Consider the following 20,302-nt stretch of genomic DNA (forward strand, 5'->3'; position numbering starts at 1 on the left):
CTTTCACAGTTCTAACTATGGTGACGTGTGAGTTCAGAATGCCGCCACCATTTAGGAGATATTCATTGTTTATTTAACAAATGCACGTTTCAGTGAAATATTAGTGTGTCTGCCAAAGCCGAGGCTCCTCAAAGTTGTCCATCTTTGTTTTAATGGCATACCTCTTTTTTACTGACCAATCAGAGGCTTTGTCACGTAGCGTCTTCGTCCACGGAGTTCGCCCTGCTGCCATTTGCGCGACACGCCGAACAAAGCCTCCGCGTGATGTCTGCGGTTGTTCATTTTCTCTGCAATTGCGTCATATTGTCCACTGAAGCCAGGCAAACGTCGTCTCCACAAGAAGTATGCTGAGGCCTTTGACCATAGCTGTGCTGTGTACCCAGGCTACAAAACGGCAAACATATAGCAAAAGCACTGAAGAAAATCAAGTTAATCGTAAAAGTAATTTAAAGCTTTACAACATCACAGCAAATATTAGATCTACACTCTACATTGCACTCTGTGTATGATCTTGGACATGCAATAAGTATAGCACTCAAAGAATCACCACATACACAACAGCTAATTAACAGAGCAGAACGCACTCTGCAAAGCGGCAACACAAACCACTGTCTTACCTTATCACTGTCTACCTTATCACAGGCCCAGGTATATTAGAAAGCCCCTTATGTAGCCTTTCTCTCAGGATTGGCACTAATGAAAGCCCTCATTAGAGCGCCAATGTCCAAACTGTCCACAATGTGATTATGCACATAGTACTAGATGTAGATGTGGACGTTGAAAAGAAATATGTAGTTTTAAAAGGAAAGAAAAACATTCAAAGTTTGGTCGGGACGTAGAGAGTGAACATGTGCTCAGTGCAACCTAATTTTAAGTAGGTCTGTCATTATTCTTTTATTTTCTTCTAGATTGGACAGATTCATAAGTTCTTGAGCCAGAGTCTTTTGTGATTGGTTCCCGTGCAGAGGGGAGGGGGGAGTTTGCACATGAATGGCAGAAGTATTGTGGAAAATAGTTTACTTCAAGGTTTTTGGAGTAAAATAGGCGTAATACCCGCAGTAAGTGTCGGCTAGACAACTTTTTGTGCTGTGTAGTAACGTTCCTGTTGTGTATTTTTGACTCTAGCTTTCAGGGTGAAAGTTAGCAAGTCTAGAGTAGTTTTGAAACCGGGTTTCATTTGTGCATCAGGTTTGGCTGAAATAGTCAGATGTGCTCAAAGTAGTTCAAAGTTCCACTGTACACTACCAGAAAGAGACTGTTGTCATGCTATAGGAAAGAGGTTTGAGTCAGTGAGACTGAAACTGAGAACTGTACGTACCATTGTACCTTCTGCAATGTCGCATGGACCTCAGGAACAGTACCCTTGGACTGGCAAACCAGGGTCGTGGTCCCTAATTTTAAGAAAGGGTACCAGAGGGTGTGCGCCAACTACCATATCACACTGCTTAACGTCCCTGGGAAAGTTTATGCCAAGGTGCTGAAAAGGAGACTCCGACTGATAGTCAAACCTCAGATTGAGGAGAAACAATGCACATTGCGTCCCAGCCATGGAACAATGGACCAGCTTTTCACCCTCATGCAGATTGTTGAGGAGGCATGGGAGTTTGCCAACCCAGTCTACATGTGTTTTGTGGACTTGGAGAAGGCTTACGACTGTGTTCCCCAAGATGTCCTGTGGGAGGTCCTCCGGGAATATGGAGTGCTGGGGGCATTACTCTGTACTACTGGAGTGAGAGTTGTGTCTGTATATTCGGCATTAAGTCAAACTCGTTCAGTGTGAGTGTTGGACTCCGCCAAAGATGTGCCTTGTCTCTCCTCTTTGTGACATTAATGGACAGGGTGTCAAGGCATAGCTGAGGTCAGGAGGGCATGGAAAAGATGGCATGTCCACTCCAGGTAAGGGAAAGGACCTTCCACAGGTGGAGGAGTTTAAGTATCTCTGGGTCTTGTTCATGAGTGACGGGAAGAAGGATTGTGAGATCGTCCACTGGCTGGGACAGGTGGCAGCAGTAATGCAGTCACTGTACCGGACTGTAGTGGTGAAGAGGGAGCTGAGCCATAAGGCAAAGCTGTCTGTTTACCTGTCGACCTACATCCCAAACCCTCACCTATGGTCATGAGTTTTGAGTAATGACCGAAAGAATGAGATCACAGATACAAGCGGCAGAAATGAGCTTTCTTCACAGGGTGGCCAGCTACACTCTACTTGATAGGGTAAGGAGCTTAGTCATCCAAGAGAAGCTCAGGATGCCCCCTGGCTGCCTCCCAGTGGGGGTTTACTAGGCACAGCCTACTGGCACAAGACCACAAGGTCGTCCTAGGACCTGGAGGGATTGTATCTCCAAGTTGGCCGGGGAGCGGCTCAGAGTCCTCCGGAATGAGCTGGAGGAAGTTGCAGGTGACAAGGTCATCTGGGATTCTCCCCTCTCCCTATTGCTCCCGCGACCCCCATGCCATTTTGAACAGCCTTGACGTAGTTAAAGTAAACAACAAAGTCAGAGTCTGCAGTCCATATTAACAGCTCCTTTTCTGCGTATGGTTCAAATAATAGAAAACAGTCTGTGATGGGTTCAGTAAGACTGCACCATCACCAGGTCTGTGAAAGAACACTGAGACATGAAAAGGGACAGTGACTCCTGTTGTTGGCTTAAAGCCTAGGTGAAATTAAAATGTGCACATAAAAAACACGTAGCTTGTTCTTGTTCTGTCTTGATCCTCAGGGGAGTGCAGGCGCTTCCCTTATACCAGCCGGTAGAGCCCACGGCTGTGTGTAGAAGGGGGAAAGTGGGATCTGGGGACCTGTAAGGAAAGACAGAAAGAGTGTGTTTATTGTGCTGAAGTTGTGTTTTGTAATTGTTTGTTTTGTGTAACCCCTCACTAGCCCTGGGGAATGGTCTGGTCTAACTAGATGGGGCAGGGCTACGATGTTAAATGGAGGGGGCACAGACTGGCTGATGTTTTAAGCAGAAATGTCTAGGTGGAACTGCATGAGTGACTAGAAGTATGTGGGAATTTTGGGGTGTGGAGATTGCAAGGCTGTACTGTTTTACATGTATCGTGACGGTGTAGACAGAGTTCCCCTCGAAAAGATCAGGCTGAACTCTAGAGTTTGACTTGGCACACACATGATATTTTATTTTGCACACAAACAAGAGATAAGTGAAAGAAAAGACTGAATAAAAACATACAGGTTGCAATGCAACTAATACGGCCAGGACACAGCAGACTACTTCTAGTCACTCACGTGGTCCCACCTAGATATTTCTGACTAAAACATCAGCTAGTTGCCTACATTCCCACACAGTCCAACTAGTCCTTGCAGTTACAATAAACCCCCTATCCTAACTTACAAGCAGGTAGGATTCTGCCGAGCATATCAGAGCTTCTCATGAAATATATCCTGCAGACAACCACATGCTTCCAGCCAGGGAGCTGTATCTGGCTGGGCAGCAGATGGGAGATTTCACAAATTTAAAGGTAATAAAAGTGCCAAAAATAGGGCAAAACAAGACAGGGCACGTCCTCTGGCTGTGAGAGCCACACTGTGTCACTCGCTCTAAAGGGGCCGAGCTTGCATTATAGACTTCTTGTTAATTTTTGGGTGGAGGAGCCACGATGCTTTTTGGGAATACGAAACTACAAGCATGAACGTTTAAGCAATATATCATGTGAGGCAACATATTATCACAAATAACACCTCAGCTATGATTTTGTCACAGGCACAAGCTGAATGCAAGTACAGGAGATCATCATAGCCATAATGTTATACTTGATAGCATACAGCCTTGACTGTTCTGTTGTTTTTATACAGCAGTTCTACAAAAATGAATTAATAAAGTAAAGCACAGTTGCATCTTTTTGCATTTTGGATAGTGCAGTAAAGTTGTATATTTGCCTTTCTCTGCTTGATTTCTTATGAAATAAACATCTCAGTCCTGAGAGATAAAAATACAACCAAGTATGTTTTTAAAATGCTTGTCATTAAATTTTGCTAAATATGTTTTCGGAAATGCAGATCACTGATGCTTAATGTCGTTAAGAGCCGTCTAAACATTGCAAACAGTTAAGACTCAGCACTATAGGTCTGAAAGGATGTGTAGCTGTCAAGAAGCCTTTCCTGAGAAAAAGAACCGGACAACACTTGCTCTAGAACACCTAGACATGTAGAACGTTTGTAATTGGGATTACTTGTAATGTGAGAAGCATAAAATGAAAGGATGTGTAGCTATCAAAAAGCAATTAATGAGAAAAAGAAAACGTAAGTTAAAGAAAACCGCAGACATTGTTTATTGGTTTGGGGATTATTTGGAGTGTGAGAACAAGAAAATGCAACCAACGTCTGAGACTGAACTTTGGAGGTGTGGAAAAATATCCCTGCAGATTTCTTCCAAAAATTGAAAGTGAGTCTCACCAAAGAATAGAATCTGTAATAAGGCAATGGGTACAAACTGATACTTAGTGGCTGAAGCATCTGTGTGATTTTCTGTAAAATATATGTAGTGTGCAAAAGTCTTAAGCTGATTACCATAAGCCCCTGCATTTGTTATAAAGCTGAGTATTTCTTTACAAAAATACACATTTATCCATATTTTATCTACAATGTGATGTGATCTTACAGTTTGGTAAACTGATAAATGTAAGATTAGTAACTAGTAATTTTTTTTGCAACTGTGAGTAACAAGCGACACTGTGTTGACTGGGAAGTAGTATCTTTGTTTAGTATTCTTCAGAAATAAGACACAGCAGCTCACCCTCTTTTTTTCTACTGGCTGATGCTTCAGACGTTTGCAGATTTGCAGGATTAAGGTTCACCTAGATCAGGGGTCGGCAACCCAAATGTTAAGAAGAGCCATTTTGTCCTTTCAACAAAAATCAAACCTCCTTGAAAGCCACAATATTTTATGTCCATTTTACCATCTTGGCCGTAAATATTTCTCAGTATGTGCTGATGTCGCAGTATACGCTAAAAATATAAGATAAACGAAAACAGAGACTTACTTTGCTTTAAGCTTTAGCTCAGCTATAGCTGCCTTTCCACAAAAGTAGAATAGTTTCTTGTGAAATGTTTACTAACGTTCGACTTTTCATGAGGCTGAAGCTTCTCATTCGATGGCTTATTTTTCGCTTTTTCCAGTTCCACCTTAAATGGGGCCTGAGGTGCTAGAATGTAACTGCTGAACCATTTAAGGTGGAACGGGACAATTCGAACGAGAAACTGACTTCAGTTTCATGACTTTTTAGTCTTTGACAGTTTCTCGATGCAGATTAAACGTATCAGGAAACCAGCTGGAGTGATTATAAAAGCAAATAAGTCTATTCGTCACCAAATTATCAATGTTCGTCTTAAATCTCTCTCTTTGCCATTTCATTAGCTACTAGCTAGGCAAGATTGTTGTCTGCATTGCTGTGATGACCAGCAGTCTGTGCGCCCTCCTATAGGGGTTTAAGGTCAAGCTTTACTGATCATTCGACATTTACCTAAAAATCTAATTCTGCTGTGGAACCGCAACAGGGCAGTAAAAGAGCTGCACGTTGCCGACCTCTGACCTAGATGAACGCAAACACTGTTCTTGTGCTCTGGTGTCCTTTCACTTTCAACTGAATTGTGTTTCTCACCAGGCAGATTTAACTCACGTTGGGTGTGGCAGTGGCTTAAGAATGTAAAAATCTGGAAGCTGTGTTAATCATGATTGCAGTGAAACTGTCTAGGGCACACTGAGCTGGACTGATGATGTCATTATGACTAGATAAAGTTCACGGACCATGCAGCGTTGCATCACACTCTCCTGGGAGCATCAAGCGTTTGAGTATCTACCTTTATGTGGTATTGTGTTTCATTGCACTTTGTGAAGTGTTTTGGATTTGCAAATACCCCTCATATCAGAGCTGCAAAAGCGTATCACAGCCCCGCTGAGAATAAGATGCGAAAGTGCAAAAGTTTGGGCACCTTGTCAAATGATGTTTTGTGGATGTTGATATTGTAAGTAAAAGTAAGAACACATCCTCCACAGAGAACACACTTTTATGCATTGTAAATTGTATTGTTTGTTTGCAGAATTTATGATACTGGGAAAAATGATATAAAATGCAAATGTTATGGCACATTTTATATTTATATATATATATATATATATAGATTATATATTTAACTGTGTTCTCTTCAGAGGATGTATTAACTTATTTTCACTTAGTAGCTTAAAAAACAATGTTATTTGAACTGGGGTGTTCAAACTTTTGCATACAACTGTAGAACAACTGCACTAGTGAAGTGAGTCACTGTCAAAATGACGACAGTGAGTTCATCACAGGTACTGATCAGGTGTCACAGACAGGAAACAGGTGAGTAGTTGAGCAAAGCAAAGTTGTCCAGATAGTTTGTTTTGTAGTGTCGGGGAATGAAAGCAGGATGTAAAATACCACAAACATACTATTGCGTCTTTAATACCTTCATAACCAACCAGAATTACTGGAAGCAGAGTGATGAATAAGCTACAGAGGAAGTTGCCCAACAGCATCTGCTGGGAACTGAAGTGTTACGTGGATCCAGGTTTAAAGACCAAAGCTGAGCACTGAGTTTAGTTTGTGACACAACAAACAGCGTCACAGGTCTATCCTGTAAACTGAAACCTTAGCAAATGAAATTATCTTAAAGGGCCCATTCTTTTTCTCTTTACTGATAAATGTACGTTTCAAAGTTTCAACACATTTTATTCTTTCCCCAGTTAATACAGTCCATATGTGGAAACTAAACTGCAAAAACAGACCATGTTAAATTCACAGTTCTTCAAAATCCAACTCATTTACATACATCCTATATTCAGTCGATACAGCAGTATAGCCCCACCCTTCATGATGAAGTCATAAGGAGTGTTTCAGCCTGGACCATTTTTTGAACAAAGCATAATACAGCCAATCAGAAGATGCTTCATTTACATACATTAATCACAGTAATCAAATACAGCCTGTTAAATTCTGAGGGATAAAGAGAAGTTGGTAAACGGTGATGTAGACATGAATTATGACTGATTTCCTTAAACACACACAAAAATGTAGAACACAGGTCCTTAAAGGGTAGCCAGTATATCTAATATTAGATTAGAGATTATTTAGCCTATTTCTAGATCTTTTTACTTATTGTAAACATTTTATCTAGTGAAATTATTTTACTCCATTCATTGATTTTTTTTTTTGATAACTTTGAAGTAGTGCTTGTAACAAACTAAATAATCTACTACGATAAAATTACTTAAAACCAAAGAAAATGTGTAAAAACAGGTTAAATATTCTTATAAAATTCAAACACAACAGTCGCATAATGACACACAGATTTGATTTTATAAGACATATAAGCTACTTGTAGACCACAAAATTAAAATGATTTTATTCCATTGGCAGATATTTTTGCTTGTTTCAAGAGAACTTTCTTTGATTCAAGAAATCATGTTAAAGCAAGCAAAATTATCTGCCAGTGGAATAAGATATTTTTGCTGCTTTAAATTACCTAAAACAAGTAAAAATATTCAGAAATAGGTTGAATAATTGAATATTCTTGCAAAAATCTCAAAGTGATAAATATTACATATGTTGACTTAACTACTTTTAAAAAGCATACAAAATATTGGCTTTGATGCTAGAGCTAAAAACTGGACCCAAAATGACCTTTCTGATAGGCACCAGTGTGTGGCCCTGGGACACCATAAATCTGTTCTACTGGCTTGTGATCCTCAAGGTTCAGTTCTAGGTCCGGTCTTATTCAATATATACATCAATGATATATACAATGGGAGATTTCAATCACTGTAATGTTAGAAAGACTCTTAGCAGTTTTCAGCATTACTTTATTAAAGAAAATGGTTCTGTATAGAGCTTTGCATGATTAAAGAGCTCTTTGCATCATGAAAGGTTTCTTCATATTTACAGGGAATGTGCTGTATATGGTCCTATAGAGAACCTTTTTGAAAAGGGTAAAAAGCCTAACAACAGAAGAACACATTTTCTATAAAATCGTCTCAATAACATTATTAAAGTGGCAAACAAAATATGGTGTTATTCAAGCTCAGCCTTAAATGTTGTATTCGTCTGTCACATTACTCAGAAAGCAAAATCGATACTGAGTTTTTCTGACCATCCCCTTAATTTTGAGTTTCAGCTTCTTACTTCTGGACACAGATTTAGGCTCCTAAGGGTAAAAAGTATTATTCAGTTTGTGATATGTATTTTTTATATTGTTGGATTTAACCCTTGTGTGGTGTTGATGTGTTTGTTACTCAGTGGTCTGGTGGACCCACTGCAATATGGGTTTTTTAAATCAATACAGCCATAACAACTTATGTAGAAATACCAGATGTTTAAAATATCACAAGTGGCCAGCGTAGGGTTCTCCTTTAGCAGCTGTAGCCAGTCAGCAGCCTGTCCGTGTTGTCCACCCTCACATACACACACACACACACACAGCAGGCCATGTAGGAGGAGAACAGAGTGAAGGACACAGCACACTTTTACTCCCCGCAGGTTCACCCAACACCCACATGTGTAATATAAATGTGTGGGGGGTGAACAGAGTGAAGACACTGAAAATGGGTTATTTTATATGTTCTTCACAGAAAATGAGCAAAGCCAAGAATCAGAGGTTGAAATTATAATAAAATGCATCACTTTTTCTTTTGGTAAACATTGAAAATGGGTCCCACAGACCTGAACAACACACGAGGGTTACTGTATGAGTTGTATTGTGTGTTTTTGTTGATGTTGCTGATGTTGTGTTTGTTGTTTTATATGTTCAGTATATCTGGGTGTAAAACAACAACAGAAGGAACTGAAGTGAACCAAAAAGGAACTGAACTGAACTGAAAGGGTTACTGATACAAGTACCTTGGCATATGGCTGGATGAGAACATTACATTTAAACTAGTCAGACTAAACTTTAACAAACAAGTTTTAATTTTGCAGGTTAACACCTCAGTCGAGCGAAGCATTATTGTGATGTTTCTTGAGTAATTCATCTCTTTGTAGGTGGAGTCTAGAGGACCTGTGCCCATACTTGAACAGTATGTTAGGCAATGTCCGCTGTTTATTTTAAAACTAGCTAACTTTGTCTGCTGGCACATATTTTCTCATCTTAGCACCAAGAGAAGTTTCAGTCAGAGGGCAAACACGTTTGGGACTTCCACTTGAGTAGGTTTGTCACATGGAGTTTTTAAGGAATGTAGGCTTGGGAGTTCTGATCGTTTTACTGCAGGTAAGTTATTTTGTTTCACCTGTGCACCATGACATTGGCCTTTATTTTTTAATTGGCCATCCTGACAAACAGCTCTGCTTTCTTTTCAAATTAAAGTCCAAACTTAGATAGGTGACAAAAAACACACAAGGTACCCCAAACTAAATACACTCTCTTCACAACTTGTATCACAGGTCTAGTTTTTAAGATAAATCACTGTGTTTGAGATAAATGAAGACCATTTTCACCATTATGAAGGTACTTTCGCCTGGCTTTGCGGGATCACCACCATGTTCACCTGGATTTGATTCCGACCTGTACATTTTCAAAGTGCACAGAGAGCAGCTTCACAGAGGCGGACGGCTGGGCAGAGGTACGGCAGCACTAACGCAGCACTCAGACTGTATTTAAGTGAGCTTTAGCTATGAGCTTCAGGTATTTCACACCGCCAAAGGTTTCTCCAGTAAGCATGTTGAAGCAAGTTTGTCCTGACATCATGGGGTTTTGTTCATAATGCTGTTTTTTTTTAGTTGTTTCATTATGTGAATTTGTCTGAAAATATGTAGAAATAGAGGCACAGAGATACCTTTGTTTTTTCATTTTTATGATACTTTATAGGCATCACAATATTTATTTTATCTGAAAATAAAACAGTAGTCCCACATTTAAAAAATGTTTTCAAAACTATGAATATAATTTGTATTCAACATGTCACACACTGCGCTGCACTAATTCAAATATTGTGGCATAGTTTATCATGACAAAAGTAAGTATTGTCATACTGCCTAGCCCTGTGTCAAATCACTCTGACATACAGAAGCTTGTTCCAGTTATCGTTCAGTAAAATCTTTCTTTCTCAGGAAAAAATAAATCTGATCTGTAACAGAAGAGCCATGGAAGCAGGATGTGCAAGTTTTCTTTAAGGTTGAGATATGCAACAGGAAATCAGAAGAAAACCAAACGACTAGGAATTAGGATTAATTGCTGATGGCACTGATAAGCGGTTTAGATGATGTGAGTGTGTGTGTGTGCTGATGGCACTGTGTTACTGAAGAGACAGGTCGCTCTACACGAGGATCATAACGTGTTCTCTGTCCATGCTTGGGGCTCCAAGGGCAAGAAACACACTGTGTTTGTAAGAGTAGAACGTGAGGCCATGACTGACCACCGTCACCAGCAGGAAGACACTGAGGCAGTCAGCCCTGCACAGGTATACCCAAAGCCAGCCTGACCTCTAGTGGATGTAGGTGGAATCGGCAGTCTTACTGGTAATTGTGTTTTCATGTGTTGCATCTTTGGAATAGTTTTGAATGACATTAATGATTTAATGATACACGCCTTTACGTTTACATCAGGCAGACACTTTTATCCAGAGGTGAATGTAGTATTAGGAGTCTTGCCCAAGGACTCTTACTGGTGTAGCGGGGTGTGCTTGCACCGACAGGGAACTGAACCCTTGTTACATGGAGGGCAGCTGAGCTGTGATCTACCCCATGATTTGTGCCTCAGATTGTGACGGCTGCGTTACTTTGGTCTTAATGATGTGGAGAACGTTCCCTCCCTGAATACTGCTGAAGAGATCTGGTGGTATTGCTTTTGGCAATGATTAAAATAACAAAAGGCTTTGAGATGTGAGGAACTTTACTCATGAAGAAAAATAAGTAGTCACATGTTCGTGTGCGTGGGTGTGTTTTTTGGTGTAGGTCCTTTTTGTTAAGTTAACATGGGCGTATAACAGCGTAATGCCCGCTGCAGAAGGCAAATCTACTTCGATGTCAACAGAGATGGGCGAACCTGCTTCAACATCCATATGAGCAGCCAACATCCACCAGGGAAGATGAGCCTCCACTAGGTGTCCACAGGGCAAGGGAAGATTGGAGCTTGCCCAGAATGAGGATGAGGGACAGGGCCAAGGTCAGGACAAGGCCTGGGGACAGAGCCTGAACAGGGACGAAATCTGGGTCAGGGCAAGGAGCAGAGACAGTGTACAAGTCAAGGCAAGAGACAGGGATCAAGTCCGAGTCAGTAGCGGAGACCAGGGGCGCCAAGTGAGCAGTGGAGGGCGAGGGCGCTGGGTCAGTCGCAGAGGCCAGGGAGAGAGAGAAGTGGGTGGATGCAAATGAGGCAAAAAGACACATAAGTGGTGCAAGATTTTAATATTGTAGAAATAAAATATTCTTTCAACCAGTCGAGAGAAAGAATTCAGAAATTAGTGATTGTTTATTAATACAGTCTTGAGATCTGTTTTATTTCTCCTGAGAAAGTGATCTTATGAAAGTTGATCTTATGAAAGGCTTTTTTGTTGTTGGAAAAAAGAGGTTAGCTAAGTGTTTAATTGTAAGAAGTTCTTGAGACAAATGAGAAAAGCAATCTACGCTCACAGACCGCTGAAAAATTTTTGACATGTAGATGAGGGATATAAAAAACTGAGATCTTACTCTTTTGAAATCTAATTATTATTTAGCTAAGACTGCAGTGAGATAAGTTATCTATGAAAAAAAAATAGATTAAAGTGTGAGAATCAAAAAGTTGCTTTGTAAGAGCTGAATTTCAGAGATAGGAGAAGGTTGCTCAAGTCTCTTGCTAATTTGAAATAAGATTTAATCTTTTAAAGAAGTTATCTTATTTGGAATATTTATTTCTCGTGGATGTTCAGTTGACGAGTTTTCCGAAGCCATTGAATCACTACAGTAAAAGAGCAGATTAATTTATCTCTATGATCTTAGTTGCCAGCACAATGGCAGCTTATTCATGATCAGCAGTTATTTTTACTCACCACTTCAGTATCAAAGCTCTCAAACGGCACTTAAAGCCAAAGTAATGGTGTCTTTTGCCTCATGGTGTCATGGCCATCAGATTCTAATCAGATTTTACCTGGAGACTCTTGTATAAAGGTACTTTTTAACTGACATAAGAGTAATATGTGACTAAAAATGAGAAGTATTGTACATGTTATCAAACTAAAGGTTGGTGGTCCAGATCTCTATCTGAGTGCATGCTTTCTGACCATCCCAAGACATCATCTTGTTCTTGTCTTTTAACGTTTCTATCTTTCGTTTTTATTCCAGTTGTTTTCAACAACTGCAGCGCAAGATCAAGGACAGTTTTTGACTCTGCAGACAAGCGGTTTCAAGTGGACACTGATGGCACTGTGATACTGAAGAGACAGGTCACTCTTCACAAGGGTCATAACGTGTTCTCTGTCCATGCTTGGGACTCCAAGGGCAAGAAACACACTGCGTTTGTAAGAGTGGAACATGAGGCCAAGACTGACCACCATCACCAGCAGGAAGACACTGAGGCAGTCAGCCCTGCACAGGTATACTTAAAGCTAGCCTGACCTCTAGTGGATGTATGTGGAATCGACAGTCTTATTGGTAATTGTGTTTTCATGTGTTGCATCTTTGGAATAGTTTTGAATGACATTAATGATTTAATGATACACGCCTTTACGTTTACATCAGGCAGACACTTTTATCCAGAGGTGAATGTAGTATTAGGAGTCTTGCCCAAGGACTCTTACTGGTGTAGCGGGGTGTGCTTGCACTGACAGGGAACTGAACCCTTGTTACATGGAGGGCAGCTGAGCTGTGATCTACCCCATGATTTGTGCCTCAGATTGTGACGGCTGCGTTACTTTGGTCTTAATGATGTGGAGAACATTCCCTCCCTGAATACTGCTGAAGAGATCTGGTGGTATTGCTTTTGACAATGATTAAAATAACAAAAGGCTTTGAGATGTGAGGAACTTTTTACTCATGAAGAAAAATAAGTTGTCACATGTTCGTGTGTGTGGGTGTGTTTTTTGGTGTAGGTCCTTTTTGTTAAGTTAACATGGGAGAGTGTCTGCTTGTATTTGCATAACTCAAATTAAAGAGAAAAACACAATCATGTCTGAGGATCATCACAGAATCATGTTATGTTTGTTCCTCAGAGTGAATTTTCCTCGGCTCTCCCAGTTCTGGAGTTTCCAAAGTCTTCAGGGGGGTTAAGGAGGCGAAAGAGAGATTGGGTGATTCCAGTACAAAACGTCCCCGAGAATGACCGTGGACCTTTCCCCAAGTTTATAGTGCAGGTGTGTAATTAATCTCTAATTTAAGCTGCAGTCCTTACAACTATTGTATTTTTTTTTTTACCAAGTACCTTATTTGTGTCCAGATCAAATCCAATTACGATAAGCAAGAAAGAAAGATGGTGTACAGCATCTCTGGTGAAGGAGCAGACTTGGATCCAAAAGGACTTTTCATCATAAATAGAAACGATGGCTCACTCTATGTTACAAGGCCCCTAGATAGAGAGGCCAAAGATAAATATGTGGTAAGAGACCATAGTTCTGTGGATTATACCAGTTTGGCTGTATTTTTGTTGTTTTCCTCTTATATTTGTGTAAGTTACCAATAGGTTATGGATGACTTTACTATTATTATTATTATTATTATTATTATTATTTTTATTGTTTTTTTTTTTTCATCTTGTGGCTAAAGTTTAAACAGGGATGCGGGATACCATTTCAAGTTGGGAGTGTTGAATTTCTTTTTTTCTTTCTCCTTTGTATTGTTTGGATAATTTACGTGAAAAGAGCGTATTATGTGCATATCTCTCAGCACTATATAACCGTGGGGGTGGGGGGTGGGGGGTGTCAAAATGTTCTTCCACATGTTGCATTCAGTTGCACACTTCCAGCAGAGAAGTCTCTAATTGACCAAAAATTATAGGCCAGCTTTAATTGAGTAAAACTCAAGAAATCAGTCCAGGCATTATTCATTTAATTGTATTTGTTTTCTCTGCCAACTTCAGCTTCAAGCCCGTGCTGTTACATCTGATGGTAAGGATCAGGAACAGCCCATGGACGTTATTGTCAGTGTTATTGATATGAATGATAATCCGCCTGTCTTCACCCAAGACCCTTTTCATGGCAGTGTTCCAGAAGCTTCACCAATAGGTATCTATAATGAGCACACAGATGGGTTTGATGAGGCAAATGCCTGCTATTTATCATGGTCTGTAGTGGTGATTTACTGTGGTCTTACTTCATTCTCCTCCTTTTAAAGGATTTGAGTTCATGACTGTCACAGCCACTGATGCAGATGACCCCAACACTGACAATGCTGATGTCAGATACTCCATCCTCAGTCAGAATCCACAACTGCCAGATCCAAACATGTTCGTCATTAATGCTGTTACCGGAGCAATCAGGGTGAACGCTGCAGGACTGGACAGAGAGGTGAGAGCAGATATCAGATTAATAAATGTTGAGTTGATGTGGAATGAGGTAATAAATGAAAGCAGTTTCAGAACATCAGTGTAATGAACATCATCTCTTACAGAAATATCCTGAATACACATTGACGATTACTGCTGGAGATATGCAGGGTGAAGGTCGTGTAGTCACTGGAACAGCTGTTATTACTGTAACGGACAGCAACGACAATGCACCCCAGTTTGAAAAGACCTCGGTAAGGCAGTTATGAAACACCATGGCTTACAGAGAGTACGATTTACAATAAACTGATCTGAATGCCTTTTATTTAAATGTGTTTAATCCTGAAATATTAACCAGGTTATTGATCTGGTCTAGAAATGTGTATTTCAGAGCTGCAATTACAGATTATTTTAAAAATCTGTTAATCAGTCCACTGGGATTTCAGTTAACCAATAAGAAAGTTGTCATCGTTAACAATGAATATTTAACATTAAAAACAATTTTGTTTAAACAAATACCAGCATTATTTCAACTTCTGTGCTCTTTTAAATATAAAACCATATTTTTATAAACTTCTGCATATTTATAACTATAAGGGGTTTTATGAAGGGAAACCGATCTTTTACATTACTTTGAAATTGCCATTTTAATCAGTGTGAAAGATGCAGAAGCCAAAAAACATTCATTTCCATCTAATAATAAAGCAAAGCTTAGTTTCTATGTGGTTGGAAATACTTTAATAAAACCTGATGTTTTCAGTGACTTAAAAATCTGTTTTTGTTTGGATGGCAAACCAAAACCCAAAGGGTTTCTGAAAATGCACAACTTAACCAAACTATTCTAAAATACAGCTGATTGTTTTAGCCAGTACTTTCGTATTAAAACATTCTGAAAAGCAGTGACACAGTATTACTGGTTTTTAATAAGGTTTTATTATCTTAGTTACTCACAATGATGAGCTTCTGCTGTGGATTTAGTGTTTTATTTAAGATGCTCACACACAGTTGTGCTGTCCTGCCAGAAGAGCTCAGTTTCATGCGTTTTCCCAGGAGCTTTTTGGGATTATATTACATACATACATACATCATCTAAAACGCTTATCCTTCTGGGTCGCGGTGGGGTGCTGGAGCCTATCCCAGCTGTCATTGGGTGGAAGGCAGGATACACCCTGGACAGGTCGCCAGTCCATCGGATTATATTAAAGTCATCTTATTTTTTACTTTTTATAAACTCAATTTGTATTTTCCCTCTTTTTAATAAATCACATAAAAAGCGGATCTAGAACTTCAAGCCCCTAATTAGGATTTGTTTCCAAAAATGATCAGTTACGTTGATTTAGTTGTTGTAACTGTAGTGCATTCAATCTGATTTACTGTTCATGTGTGTTCAAACCAGGAAATGTGGTTACTTTTATTGTAGAATAATGCAAGGATTTGTCTTTCAGTACAACGTGTCTGTCCCAGAGAATAAAGTAGGAGCTGTGGTGGTGAAGATGCCAGTGACTGATGGAGATGACCCTCAGTCTCCTGCCTGGACAGCCAAGTTCAGGATCGTTAGTGGCAACAATGGTGGATTTTTCGCTGTTAGCACAGGACCAAACAAACAGGAGGGCATCATCACTACTGTTAAGGTAGCACAGTCCCCTGTTTCTTTTCACATTTCATGTGGCTGTGGGGGTCTCAGTTCTTGTATTCACTGACTTTTGCTCTGTGTTGTCTTTTCAGCCACTGGATTTTGAGCAAACTAACAAATACACCCTCTTGGTTGTTGCGGAGAACGATGTTCCGTTTGCCAAACCTCTGACCACTTCCACTGCCACGGTCATTGTGAATGTCCAGGATGTTAATGAAGCTCCAGTTTTTGACCCAGAGGAGAAAATCATTTCTAAACCTGAAGACTTGGTGGTTGGTAGTGAACTAACAGTGTACACCGCCACTGATCCAGACACAGCGAAGAATCAGAAAGTGACGTAAGATATCGTTCTGTGTTACTACGTGGACACACTGTGTGGTGGTGTTGGGTGTTGTGCTTTCACTCAGGTACATAAGCCCTGAGGTAGTAATTTGGTATCATGTTTTGTTTTGCAGGTATCGTGTAGGTTCTGATCGTGCTAAGTGGCTGAGTGTTGATGGAGAGACTGGACTGGTCAAAGTGAGGAGCCCCATGGACAGAGAGTCTCCTTTTGTGCAAGATGGCACATACAAAGCTCTGATTCTTGCCATGGATGATGGTAGTCCCTTTTTTTCATGCTCTATTAGAAGGAAATGTTTAGTGGTGTAGCTTCTTCTAACAGGCTTGTTAATGTTTGCAGATCCAGTTCCAGCAACTGGTACAGGAACCCTTGTGATTGAGTTGAAGGATGTGAATGATAACGCTCCTTCCATTGAGGAAAGAGAGATCACAGTGTGCAATAAGCAGTCAGCTCCAGTGCTGCTGTCTGTGACTGATAAGGATGGACCAGGCTTTGCTGCTCCATACAGAGTGGAACTCCTGGGTGACAGCAAGAACGACTGGACTGCCACGATGAATGAGACAAGTACGGCCTATTTTTGTGTGTGTGGGGGGGGCGGGGGGTGGGGAGGGTGGTAGGGGGTGGGTTCTATCTAACTGACCTTTGCAATAGAAATGTTTTATGTAAAGACATAAGAGATATCACATGACAGTTATTTTGGATGGGGAGGGGCATTGTCAATGTAGATTTTTACAGCATTTTAGGTATCAACTAACAATTTTTATGTGCTAAATTTGAATGGGAAAAAAGTTTTGTTGATATTTATAAAATAATGTCAGTTTCTGTTTCCATAGTCACCATTACCAGTTTTTTTGAGCATTAGGAAATTGTTCATAAAAAAATCCTTTGCATGGATATATAGCTTATGTGAACTGCATAACAAATGTCACTCTTCCTCGTCTATATGTCTGTTTAATTCAATGCAGAACCTGAAATCATCACATTTGGACTTAAGACTGCACTGGAACAGGGACGCTACAATGTTGTTATGAGGGTATATGACGCTGGGAACCACTTCAACGACAGCACCATCAAAGCTTTGGTATGTGACTGCAAAGGAGACAATGTTCAATGCGAGAAGGTGGCAGAGTTCAAGCTGATTGGGATCCTAGGAATTCTTGGTGCTATCTTGGCTCTGCTAGGTAAGATGCTCTGTTCCACTTCATTAATTGATTGATTGATTGATTTATGCACTACTATGTATGTGTCACCACACATACATAATAGTGCAGTTACACTGACATGGTCTTGGACACGTTAACGTGTGGACATGTTAGTGTGTGTTGCGCTGGTACGAGCGGATCAGACGCAGCAGACAGAGCTGGAGTTTTTAAACACTGTGTCCACTCACTGTCACACTCCTACCTTGATGTTCCACCTTGTAGATGTCAGAGACGATAGCTCATCTGTTGCTGCAGTTTTACTCATCCTCTAGTCCTTCATCAGTGGTCACAGGACGCTGCCCACAGGACGCTGATGGCTGGATATTTTTGGTTGGTGGACTATTTTCAGTCCAGCAGTGACACTGAGGTGTTTAAAAACTCCAGCAGCACTGCTGTGTCTGATCCGCTCGTACCAGCGCAACTCATACTAACACGCCACCACGTCAGTGTTACCGCAGTACTGACAATGATCCAGACTAATGAAAATTACACACATTGTGTGTATATATGGCAAACCAGTACTTGGTAAAATCCACCTTTTGCTGCAATAACAACTTTAAGTCTGTTCGGGTATGTTTGCTCCAGCTTTGTGGGCTGTAATATTCAAACAGTGCCACTGATTCTCAGTTGGATTGAGATCTTGGTCAGTGTAGAACATTACACCTTTTTGTTGTCCAGCCACTCCTCTTTTGCTTTGTCCTTGTGCTTGAGATCACTATCCTGCTGAAAGGTGAAGTTTCTCCCAAGCTTTAGCATTTTATCAGACTGAAGCAATACCTCTCTGTATTTTGCATCATCCATACGTCCTTCAGTTTTAGCAAAATGCAAAGTCCCTGCTGAGAAAAAAGCGCCACGACATGATGCTACCACCTGCATACTTCACTTTTGGGATGGAGTTTGTTGAGGAATGGGCAGTGTTTGATTTACAATATACATAGCATCTTTAATTTTGGAAAAAAAGCTCCATTTCTGTCTCACCTGACCAAAAAACCTTATACGTTTTAGCTGGGTCGCTCTGTTGCTGTCAGGCAAACTCTGGATATACTCTGACATGGTTTTCCTTCAGTAAAGGCTTATTTCTAGCGACCTTCCTATACAGATTAGTTGTATGCAGAGCTCTTTTATCATATGTTCATTGGTGTAACTTCACCGAAATCTCAGCCAGTGAACTCTGTAGTGTCTTCAGGGTGTTTGTTGGCCCCTCTGTGGCTCTCTGACTCTGAGTTTTGAAGGACTCCCTTGTCCAGGCAGTGCCTGGGTGGCATGATGCAGCTTACATTTCTTTACATCTGATCCAACAGTGCTCACTGGGATATGCAAATACTTGAACATTATTTTTGTAGCTTTTATTTTTAGCTCTTGTGCATGTCTGTGTCTGTAACAACTTTCCTTCAGATTCACAGTCAGACCAGTGGTACTGGAATTAAGGTTTTTTTTTTTCAGAAAGGGTGGCAAAAAAGGTTAAAAGGTTAAAGGTTTTTAATCATTTACAGGTAGAGGCCAATTGAAACTCTTAACTCTTTCAGTAACTCTTTCATCTGTGCACAAGGGTTGAATTCTTATGCATAACAGCATAGTAATTTTTGTCTCGATATATTCTTACCTAAAAAGTTTGAGGTTTAGTCAGTCACAGTACAAAATAATGTCATTTGTAATCCACACAAATCCGATGATTTAAGGGGGTTAAATAATTTTGAGTATGTGTGTATGTGATATACAATTTTAAGAAGACTGGATTTGCTCTTGATTTTGGTGTGCAATGTGCTTCTCCATGCAGTGCTGCTCCTCCTGCTGCTCCTGTTTGTAAGGAGGAAGAGGAGAGTGAAAAAAGAGCCTCTGCTTGCTGATGACGATATCAGGGACAATGTCTACTGCTATGATGAAGAGGGTGGTGGAGAAGATGATCAGGTTGGCTCATTGGATGGATATTTGTTTAGCCACAGTTGGTTGCCATCATGTTCTTATAATAGATTTCCATTTGCACAGGACTATGACTTGAGTGTGCTGCACAGGGGCCTCGACAACCGTCCCGATGTGTTTCGTAATGACGTGGCTCCAACCTTTATGCCTGCACCCCAGTACCGGCCTCGCCCCGCCAACCCTGAGGGGATTGGCACTTTCATTGATGATGTAAGTGGTGTAACGAGCTGCACTTGTATATTTTTTTTCCCTTCCTTCTGCAAAATGGCTAAATTTAGACGTACATAAAAAAAGTATTGGTTTTCAGTCACAATTCATGACGCTTTTTTCAGAACTAAAAAGTATGTAGATTTAGCCAATAGTGAAATGAATACGTAGCACTTACGGTTACATACATGTGCTGTAGAATCTGAGGGTGGCAGACAACGACCCCACGGCTCCTCCCTACGACTGCCTGCTGGTGTTTGACCACGAGGGGGGTGGATCAGACGCTGGCTCTCTCAGCTCCCTGAACTCCTCCAGCTCTGGGGACCAGGACTACAACTGCCTGAGTGAGTGGGGCCCACGCTTCAAGAAGCTCGCTGACATGTACGGGGGAGGAGAAGACGAGCTACTTTAGATTCAGTTCTACTTTGGCATGAAGAGGATGAATGAATGGATAAGTGTAAATATGGGACAGTTTTATAATTATTGCCACGTGACCTTGTTTTGGCTTGTCATGTTGAATACTGGAACAGCAATATTGGCATTTTTTTCCTTAAATTAATTAAAAGCTGATCTTTGGCATA

General features: G+C 40.5%; 1 protein-coding gene across 1 annotated transcript in view; it reads left to right on the plus strand.

Annotated features, from left to right (window-relative positions):
• The window catches only part of LOC118817323, a 38,520-nt gene extending 18,218 nt beyond the window's left edge, over window positions 1–20,302 (plus strand). Inside the window, exons 17-31 of the mRNA XM_036583891.1 lie at window positions 9,476–9,590; window positions 12,286–12,536; window positions 13,152–13,292; window positions 13,376–13,534; window positions 14,015–14,159; window positions 14,269–14,441; window positions 14,545–14,673; window positions 15,865–16,050; window positions 16,145–16,389; window positions 16,508–16,650; window positions 16,732–16,956; window positions 17,358–17,573; window positions 19,372–19,502; window positions 19,581–19,724; window positions 19,921–20,302. Coding sequence (XP_036439784.1) covers window positions 9,476–9,590; window positions 12,286–12,536; window positions 13,152–13,292; window positions 13,376–13,534; window positions 14,015–14,159; window positions 14,269–14,441; window positions 14,545–14,673; window positions 15,865–16,050; window positions 16,145–16,389; window positions 16,508–16,650; window positions 16,732–16,956; window positions 17,358–17,573; window positions 19,372–19,502; window positions 19,581–19,724; window positions 19,921–20,133 — 2,616 coding nt within the window. The 3' untranslated portion in view covers window positions 20,134–20,302. The remainder of the gene's footprint in view (window positions 1–9,475; window positions 9,591–12,285; window positions 12,537–13,151; window positions 13,293–13,375; window positions 13,535–14,014; window positions 14,160–14,268; window positions 14,442–14,544; window positions 14,674–15,864; window positions 16,051–16,144; window positions 16,390–16,507; window positions 16,651–16,731; window positions 16,957–17,357; window positions 17,574–19,371; window positions 19,503–19,580; window positions 19,725–19,920) is intronic.

This window comes from Colossoma macropomum, unplaced genomic scaffold (assembly GCF_904425465.1).
Source record: "Colossoma macropomum unplaced genomic scaffold, Colossoma_macropomum, whole genome shotgun sequence".
NCBI classification, from domain to species: Eukaryota; Metazoa; Chordata; class Actinopteri; order Characiformes; family Serrasalmidae; genus Colossoma; species Colossoma macropomum.